Genomic DNA, 10,000 nt, shown 5'->3' with positions numbered 1-10,000 from the left:
TGATTAGCAGGAGCTTTTAATAGGAACATGCCGTGTGCTCTGTTTTGTAAAATGGGTTTATGCTTTTTCTCACGCACAGATTTGGCAACATCAGCCTTTGAATGCAAAGTGTGCTTAATCTGATTCAGTTAAATGACGCTTTGTTCAGTTTGGGTTTGATGGGTGTTTTTACATTTCATATGAAGGGCTATGAGAGAGGACACTGTGTTTTTTTTTTTGTTTTTTTTTTGGTGTATGGTCTCTGCAAACAACATACTGTATTCCCTGAGCTTTGCTCTGAAGGAGTGGGGAAGAAAAAAAAAAGAAAAAATCCCAAAGCAGCCGGTATTATTCACAGCAGACAGAAAGCTCAAGCAAACAGAAGAGGCAAAGAAGGAACAACGGGAGTAACATACTGGCCTCCTGCTTCTAGCTTCTAGGTAAGGCTTTCTGAATGTCAGTGATTCGGTGTGACATAGTTATGGGGGTAGTCAGGATTTCTGTTTCAGACAGACGCAGGCCTGTTTTTTACCCTTTGCTGCTGCTGCTGCTGCTGCTGCACCAGATGGTGAGCGTCAGCGCTCTCAACAAACTGGGTCAGATTTCAGAAAAAGGGAGAGAAGACACCCAAAAACGGGATTTTTATTCTAACGGGGGAAAGAAAGCGTATCTGACAGAAAGCTTGAGTTTTCTTTATTTGACTGTTGTGCTGCATGTACAGGTCTGTTTTTAACCTGGACATAGTTCAAACCGGTTTTGGATTGTCTTTTGTTTTTAGCATAATGCCACACTCGATTCAAGTCTAACAAAGAAGAACTTGTAGATTGAGTTTTGCTTTAAGAGATCAGCGTGTGCTTTTCGTGGGGTTTTTTTGGGGGGGGGGGGTTTGATCTCGGGCACAGCTGTTAAGCATTTTTGTTCACAGCTGATCAAGTTCAGTCTTCAAAGACCAGATTAATGCAAAAATGCTGAGCGTAATCCTGCAGTTGCGTCATCGATCCAGCTTGTACTCTGAAGCGTTTCAGTGTAAATAGAAGACGGTGGTCGAAGGAAACGAGTGATCGACTTATCTTCTCTGCAGGGACCTAACGGACTGCAGTACATTTGCAACTATCTCTAGGAGATGTGCTCCTGTATGCTGTTGTTAACAGCCAGTTCAAATCATCACACATGGCCTGATACATGATCGGCTGCGTTGAAATAATGGTGAAGCTCCTTAATGCTGTGTGTTATTGTCTTATTATCTAGTGTCTATAAACTGAAGCTGTTTGAACAGCAGATTGCGTGCTCAGAAAGGACAAACCTGTTTTGTGTCTGACTGTATTAAATGTTCCCACCACTAGATGGGGATCTTTACTTTTCTTTCTCTGTTGCTCTGGCCGCTCTATCAAGCAACGGGATACCAAGTTTACAAAGTCAGTAGTCCGTGTCCCTCCGGCTTCGGTAAAACACAGTAGATGTGGTGCAGTTTTTTTGAATACATGTTTATTGATGACGTGAACAATCCCTCATCTGAAATGGTCCCACTGAGCTGTTTTAGTTAGTCGTCAGTGTGGGAGAGTCCTAGCAAAGGAGTCAGAGCTCTGCTGCCACTATTTATATGATACATCATGTCAGGTGGGCCTCGCTGACTCCCCTCACGAGTTTCCAGAAGAGAAGCTAGAGATGTTCCCTGGTCTGCTCACACACTAAGTGCTCATCCACTCTGAACAATCTGTATTCTCCGTCGCTCGCCGTTCCTCTGGATCCCTGTCTCTCTGTGTTGAATGCTCACTCTAACTGCTATTTTTAGATGAGGGGAACACTTTTGTCCTTCACTCACCTTGGTGCTCAGCTAGGGGGGAAGGGAGAGGGGGTGGGGGGTGGGTGGGGGTCTCCATGCTGGTCCTGCTAGCTGCACACTTTGATCTGCAATGCCCTCCTCTGCCTCTGTCTGTTCCCTGCATCGGGGCTATAGGAAGCTCATTCCCTGGTTGCTAGGGCCGCCTCTCAGCTCGTCGCTGTGCGGCACGCCTGCTGACCCGCTGCTGGCTAGGAGGAGGAGGAGGAGGAGGAGGAGGAGGAGGAGGAGCCAGCTCTGCAGAGGAGCTTCTCCCTGCCCGCTATGGGTCCTGCTGCCCACCATGAGACAGAGCTCCAGCGGTAGCGCTCCTTTCTCCCTCTGCTGGCCGCCGCGCACCTCTGACTCACTTTGCTCCGGCGATAACAGGAGCAAGATGTCATCCTCTTCCTCCTCCACCACCACCTCCTCCTCCTCCTCCAACAATGATGGACAAGGGAAGCCTAAACCTAAATCCCCGTTTCGTAAGAGGGGGAGCCTGCAGAGCACCACCAGCCCTGGTGAGTGTGGGGGTGAGAGGGGTCCCGTAGAAGAAGAAGGAATGAGTCCACGGCTCTTATGTGGAGTTCATGAATCGCACAAACGCTGGTGCGGTGGCATTTAAGAATCCACGCTGCTCACCAGGAGCAGTAAGGGAGGGTACTGGGTCTCCAGAGGCGGGGTCCACTGCAACTCTAGTTTCTGATCTTTGGTTTAATGTGCTTGAAGCTTGGACTGATGTTGTGTATTTAGAATTCTGCATGCTGCTTCGTGTGGAACTGTAATGTAATTCACAATCAAGAACATTTGAGCTAAATAAACTAACAGTTGTATAACTCGGTGAATCTATTGATAACATTGGTTTTATGATCAGTTTTTAGTTTGTTTGAAATGTCAGAAAATACGACCAAAAGCACATCACATGTTCTCAGAGCTGCAGACCCTTTTTGTTTTTGGTGATATATGAATCAAGGAATGCTTGGCACTTTTAAAATGATCAATCAATAACTAGAATCGTCGATTAGTTTTGGCATTTGACTCATCAATTAGTCAAGAAATCTTAAAAGAGAAAAATTGTTGACCGCCCGTGAACTGCCACTGTAAATACAATACATCCATAAATGACTGCAATAAACACACTATGACACAGCAAAACTTAAAAAACATTGTACAACCTTTGTACTTTAGATATATTTAGATACTTTTAGACACACATAGATATCTGCTATCTGCACCCATTGTTATTTTGAAAGATATATTTAACTTGTTTGTATTTATTGGAGGTACACTTTTTTTCTTTTAAAGTTGTCTGTTTCTAGAGGTTGAAGGAGTATCTGGGTGGTTCCTGGACGCTTTGCCCTGAATGGGCCCCTCGGAGCAACAACAGTCAATCATGCGTCTGCTGGCTTCTCCTTATCTCCTCAGCTTTGGGTTACACACACACACACACACACATACACACACACACACACACACAGAGCAGAAGCATTGTCTTATCTTTCAACAACATGTACAGGTCCACAGTACAGTTGAATCCCCAGCTGTTTGGCCAAAATCTCATTTTTATATTTTGGAGAGCACCCAGCGACCACGTGGAGAAAAAGAAAGCTCATTGTGTCACATTTAAGTTGCACTATAATAAACGTTGATTCTCATTGAGTGTATTATAGATTTTTAGTGACTTCTGGACTTTTTAAACACAATTACAATAACAAAATATGGGAAATGCCAATTTTCCCATATTCCTTTTTTTTTTTATAGCTCTTCATTACTTGACTTGGATTTATAAAAGTTAAACTGTGAAGTAGTTCAATCTCAGCCGCCCTTCTATGAATAAAGATATTTGTTATTGACGTTTTAATAGCGTTTTAATGTCACCACAGGCGTGTATCTCGCTGACACGTGGTGGTGTGTAATTAGTTTTCTGTGATTTGTCTATTGGCGAGGTATATGCACAGGGGCTTCCTTACCGTTTCTAAAGTGATGGGATGCGGGTCAAATGATCGCAGCTCTGAGATTACCTTTTGAAGTTGATGCTAGCTGATCTCTGTGGGGAGAGACTAGAAAGTGAGAATCTATCGGAGGCAATTAAATGTTAATATTGATTTAATTTTGAAGCTGCTTCCTCACTGAGCCACGGCGCAAATGTTGAAATGTTTGAGAGCCGCCGCAGCAGTGACTCGTGTTGATACACACGCTGTGCTGTATTTGCTGAGGAAGCTTGTTCTTTTGCTGCAGTAATAAATAACTTAGAGGTCTCTCCATCCATGCAGTTATTTAAGTCCTCTCAATTAGCCGCTCGGCTGAACCCGCTGCACTCTCCCGGTCTGTCACGAGAGCCACATGTAGGCCACCCAGTACAATACTTCCATCTGACCACAGCAGCCTGTTACCGTTGTTGATGCCAAATCTATCTGTAGCTGCAGCTTGAGCAGCATTTTAATCCATGCCATGATCTGAAGCCTTTGGTATTTTCTGTGTCGCTTCTTGTAGCGACCTCAGAATATACCTCCGCTCCACGGCATCTTTCCTTTAAACATATTTGAATGTCCTTCACTCCTGCGCATTCTTTAACGTGAGTGCTGGTGTTGGTTTGCGTTGTGGAAACATCGATTTACTCGGTCGGTTTTCTCATCTGCAGGAATCTATCTCTGCCTGCAGGCTGCTCTCTCCCACTGGACCTTCGTTGCATCGCATGAAGCAGAATATGTAATGTCCCCCCGGCTGTGCAGCCCAAGCTATGTGACGTGAGGTATAGAGGCTGTTAAAATCCAGCCAGAGAGGTGGAGGGAATTCCTCCCTCCTGCATGAGTCACTGCTGCGCTTTCTGTTGTGATCTGATCTCACACAGAGGCTCTTACCTTGATCTCCACTCTCCTACTGGCCTCTAGCCTGACACTACCCTGTGTACCTTTCATCTGTAGGCTGTCTGGGGGTACAGCTCCCCACGTTGTGGTTGATTCCCAGATGTCCTGTTCCCGTCATGGCACGCCTCTGTGGACTTCTCTCTTGAATTAATGTGCCTTCTCTATTTCAGGACTTTCCTGAGTCGTGTGGGCTCTGTACCGTTACCCCCGAGGGCCGTTTCCTCACTAAATTATTAGCGCATCACGTTGTTGCCTTATAGACTTTAACCTGCACAACCTGAAACTTCTGACACCAGGAGACACTGCCCTAGGCCCCATGATCTCAGTTGAGATTGTGAGCTATATATATATATATATATATATATATATATATTATAACTGTAAATTTTAGAGCGTTGTGGGAACGAGTGGATACACAGTTGGGTCTAAGAGCAACGAAAAAATACAGCAGCTACCGTTCAGCACTTTTCCTTTTCACCACCAGAGGGAGTCTCTGAAACACAAGCGCTTTGTAAAGTCAGACCTTCGGGTTTTAAACAAGTGACCCGGTTGTCAGTGTCTCTGGCTGCTCTGCAGTCAGACATGAGTGAGGACCGGTTTGCTCTGTGTTTGGGTGGAAAAATTCCAGGGCTTTCTTCCGCTATTAATAGCGCGGTCGCTTCCCATGTAACAGAAGAAGTGTGTCACTTCTGGAAAAAGGATTTTGGGGGACCAGGAATCAAGGCCTTGAAAGCTGTGTCACCCAACAGGTGGGCGTGTTGTTGTTGTTGTTGGGGCAAGTAGATAACCAGCAGAGCCGCAAGTCATTTTAATCGTCACTACAACACACACACACACACACACACACACACACACACACACACACACACACACACACACACACACACACACACACACACACACAGCAGTGAGACTCATCATGCCATTGGACAATTGGACATTGCCATTGTGTCTCACTGGGTTGATTCGCAGGCTGACACACAGACAGTGTTTGTGCTTTTGATGGTTTGTATAGTAAGACCAGTTAAGCGTCTAATGCTGTGGTCTGTCTAATGAAGATCCATTTTCATGTGAGATGTGGTTCTGTAAATCAACAGATGATACAAATTGTCACTTCTTAAAGTAGACATTGGTTACCGTCAGGCCGTTTCTGTGAAATTATCAAAATTTGTTGAACTGTTGTTTATCGTTTGATATCAAGTAGCAAATTCTTTTCTGTCATTGTATTTGCATTTTTGCATTACCGTGCGTGTCAGAGCACTAAAATGAGCTTTCCTAATACAGCTTGAAATGAATAGATCAGCAATTATCATAAAATTATAAAAGCAGTCATTTTTCACTCAGCATCTTGATTCCGGCTTCTCAATTATGAGAGTTTGAAGTTTCTGTCTGACTATTTATCATTTCTAACATTCTGTCATCAGCAGTTTTAACCAAACAAAATGAACAAATAAATCAAAAATTTAGAATGGTGAGTGTCCCAAAGTAGAGATATCAGTAATAAATAGTGTGCATGCTCATCTTTAAGGTCACGTGTTATCAGAAGCCTCCTCACTCAACCACCTGTGTGAAGCTTCACTCTCTTCATTACCTTTTGCTTTGATCCCTGACTCACCTTTGGTCACAGGAATGGGAAATTAACTTCTCAATGGGTTTCGAGCAGTGCTAAGTAGAGAGTGCTACATGTGCACCTATGCATGTGTGTGTATGGGAGTATATGGTCAAGTGTTTAGAGAGAGAGAGAGAGAGAGAGAGAGAGAGATGCACAGCATCAGTCTGGATGCTGAGAGTATTTCGTTTGAATGTTTGTCCTGTTTTATTCCCGTGGGAGTTCCTGCGCTGGGTTAGAGATTAGGTTTGCTTGACAAGAGCCTTATCAATAACGCACAGCTCTTCTCTCCTCTGGGAGAGAGGGAGTCCAAAAAACGGTGCCCAGCTTGTCCCCCGTGGTCCGTCGATTAGGTGTCTCGGGAACAGGACGTGTGGAAACAACAGAGGTAATGGCAGCAAGGCTCAAGCCGGGGCTAAAAATGACACCAAACCACCGGCTGTTTTCAACAAATGTGGTTTTAAGAAAGAAAGTGGATATGCACATTGTCAGAAAACGTTCCCAGCTTGCTCTGATTTCACTGCTTTAAGCCAGCAATGTTATCAGTGGCAAAACACATCCTCCTCCTCCTCCTCCTCATCATCGTTTACCCGAAACAAGGGATGACGTTTCAATTTGTAAGCTCAGAGCAGAAAGTCAAAAGATAGAAACTTGCCTCAAGCTAGTACAAGATCACAGAAATATGAAATCCCTACAAGCACTATAGCATATGATGCATTCTCTTCTGTGAGAGTACATAACTGCTCCAGTTAGTTAGCCGGGATCTCACAGCTATTTTTAAGCTTTGCACTCTCAAACATGTACACCTTCACCTTCACCTTCACCACCACCACAGGTATGCCTGGAATGAGGACACGTTTCCCTGCTTCATCCAAGTCTTGAGCAAAGTACCTCCAGGCTTACAACATTCTTATTTATTCATGATGATTTGTGTGTTTTTTTTTTATGAAAGTCCTTGAACCAACTATCTTGCACAAATCAAGTTCATCTTTTGTATTTTATCTCTAAGATGTATATTGCACATTCACTAATATTGTTCACATTTAAGGTGAATGCAAAGGTGTCAAAATGTATTTTTAGCTTTGTAAAATCACACGTTTACTCGCTGTATTAAAAACCCAGGCCCGTGATTGGTGATGAGCAGCTGTTGATTGTGGTCAGTACCTGATAACTCTAGGATGTGGAGGTAAAGCTTCTTCTTCTGTTAGAATCCTCGTAAAATCGTAGTCCGTCGTGCAAACATTGCAACTTTGAAATGGGGAGAAGAGGAGAGCTCACATTGAAGACACTGGAAAGATGAAAAACAAACTCACTTATTATGAGTCAAGAGATTTTTTTTTTTTTAATACACTGTGAAATACAGCAGACAGGCCTTCCTTGTTCCGTGCAGACAAGCAGTCATGTGAGGGAGGAAGGAAACATCCTCCCTTGGCATCATGTGATCAGGGTGCAGAAAGTAACACGGCATGCAGCATGTTCAGGAGCTCACTTGCATGCACACACAGTCTTATATTGACATATAAGTCATACTAATGTTGACCTCAAGTGATCACACTGAAGACATTGGATTTAAACATCTGATTCAAATGATTTAAAGCTCAACAAAAAGTCCCGTCAAGTTCAGTTTATTTGGCTACATGTGAAATGTGACTCGCTGCAACAACACAGACTCAACAACAGCAAGCGGAGTAAAAAGCAGTAAAACATAAAGTCGCAGCAATAAGCCGATTAGAACAGATACAATTAATAACTTATCAAGAAATCCACAAGCCAAAGATTATATTACAGCGCTACAGTGTTGGTAAATACATATGAAGCAAATAAATTGTTAGAACGCAAATTAAGTGTTTTTATTACACATACTTCTCTTAGAATGTTTGAATCTATGTGTTACAAAACCTTTTAAATGGACATGTAATAGTTGCTTTTAAGTACTGTTATTCACACCATGATTTAAAGGTTTTGCACTCAGGGATGACTGAAGTGGTGCATCATGAATAAGAAGTGGGAGGTAGAAAAGAAGTGGAAGTGGCCAGGGATGCGTGGCCTCCTCCATTTTACAGCACAATAGAGCCTAAAGTGGTTCACCCCAGACCCTCCCCTTTTCTGCCACGTGGTATGTTCCAACTCAGTATTTAAATCCGGGAGCTTGAAGGCTGTGCTGTTCATGCAATGAAAACCGGTGTAATCCAGGAAGCAGCTGAGAGAGAGAGAGAGAGAGAGAGAGAGAGAGAGAGAGAGAGAGAGAGAGAGAGAGAGAGAGAGAGAGAGAGAGAGAGAGAGAGAGAGAGAGAGAGAGAGAGAGAGAGAGAGAATCAGAGGAAAGAGGGGGGAAAAAAATGCTTCAGCAGCACATTTGAGGTGGCGACAGTTAAAACGGGAGAAGCGGAGAGAAGAAGAGTGGGGATTGTAAGACCCTGGTGTTAAAGCAGCTTGTGTTCAGGAGGTAGCGTATGCTGTCTCTCCCTCTCTCTCTCTCTCTCTCTTTCTCTTCTCTTCTCTTCTCTCTCTCTCTTCTCTCTCTTCGCTGTCATTCTCTGTGCTCCACTGTGCCGGCGGGGGGAGGGAGCATCGGTCGTCCCAGGCCTAGTTACATGTCCCAGCATCCCGCAAGAGCTCACACAAGGCCACTGCGACCGTAGCCCGAGACTGTGAGAGAAGGACGGGACGGTGGGATAGAGGTACTGTAACCGGTGCGCGTGATGATGAACACTGTCATATGCTGTGAACAATTGTCAATTGTATTGCTGTCTTTGCTTGAAGTTACTGCAGTTCCGCGGTGAGGCATGACACTTATCACTCCGAAAATACTGCACAAGCAAGCTTGCAGTGACAGATGTCATCAAACACAGTTGCTGTGTACTGGAATAAGCATGCAGACAACAGTGTGAGGAAATATAGAAATGAGGAGGAGGGGGGGGGGGCGAGTTGTCTTAAAGAAAGAAAGAAAAAGAGAGAGAGGGAGAAATACGTCATGCATCTGTTGGTCGGTTGCGTTGATGCCGATGTTCTGGAAGCTTGACGTGAGCCGTAGTTTGTTGCAGTGAGTGAACATTTGGGGCATCTAGTCCCTGCTGGTGTTTGCTACAGTCCTGCGTGATGCAGTAATATCGCCCAGTGGATTAATCACTGAAATCCTTGTGAGTGTTCGGACACTCACAAAACAAACACACACACAGCATATGGAGCTGTAATAGCGGGCAATAAATCAGGCGGTTGCAGCGGTTTCAGTTGCAGATAAGGCGCCAATGATGCTGGAAGAAAATGAGCATCTTATTGAGAACGGCATCTTCATCAACAGTGTAGCACAGGACGGGTACTGGACACTGACCGGGGTCCACCTGATGACGAGTCAGATCTTTCCCCTCTTAAGAGCTGTTTATGTATATATATATATGTTTATTTATTATAGAAGGCTGTGGAGTAGCAGTGGAGGTAGATGTCTCTCGCCACCGCACTGAGAATTATCTTTGATTTTACCAACAATGTTGGTTCCCTTGTACTGATTCCTATCTACTGATATTATATTTAAAAAAAAAAAATCCCAAAGTAAAGGTTTATTCTCATCTGTGGTTGCTAAGAAACATCTGAAGTGGTGTCATCGTCACTCTTCCTCTCTTTCAAAACACCGGAGCCACAATTGCATCGGACCAAAACGTAAACTAAAACTCATCTGTACATATTTATTATTCTCTTATTCTAAGGTGCCCATCGTTCGCTGCTGTC

The 10,000-nt window shown here is 44.0% G+C and overlaps 1 protein-coding gene across 4 annotated transcripts in view; it reads left to right on the top strand.

Annotated features, from left to right (window-relative positions):
- Window positions 1-10,000, top strand: part of LOC137873651 (AMP deaminase 2-like) — a 24,002-nt gene that overhangs the window by 903 nt on the left and 13,099 nt on the right. For 2 of the 4 annotated variants that reach the window (XM_068711954.1, XM_068711953.1), the window contains exon 1: window positions 1,893-2,319. The exons of 1 other annotated variant lie outside the window; for it this stretch is intronic. In XM_068711954.1, coding sequence (XP_068568055.1) covers window positions 1,893-2,319 — 427 coding nt within the window. Of the gene's footprint in view, window positions 1-1,892; window positions 2,320-8,872; window positions 8,956-10,000 lie in introns of those variants that run through there. One more of the 4 variants, XM_068711957.1, reaches the window with a different exon arrangement.

This window comes from Cebidichthys violaceus, unplaced genomic scaffold (assembly GCF_023349555.1).
Source record: "Cebidichthys violaceus isolate CVI_PGR_0920_01 unplaced genomic scaffold, fCebVio1.0.p SCAF_17, whole genome shotgun sequence".
In the NCBI taxonomy this organism is placed as follows: domain Eukaryota; kingdom Metazoa; phylum Chordata; class Actinopteri; order Perciformes; family Stichaeidae; genus Cebidichthys; species Cebidichthys violaceus.
The sequence above is the reverse complement of the archived record's forward strand: the minus strand, read 5'-3'. Positions and strand labels throughout refer to the sequence as shown.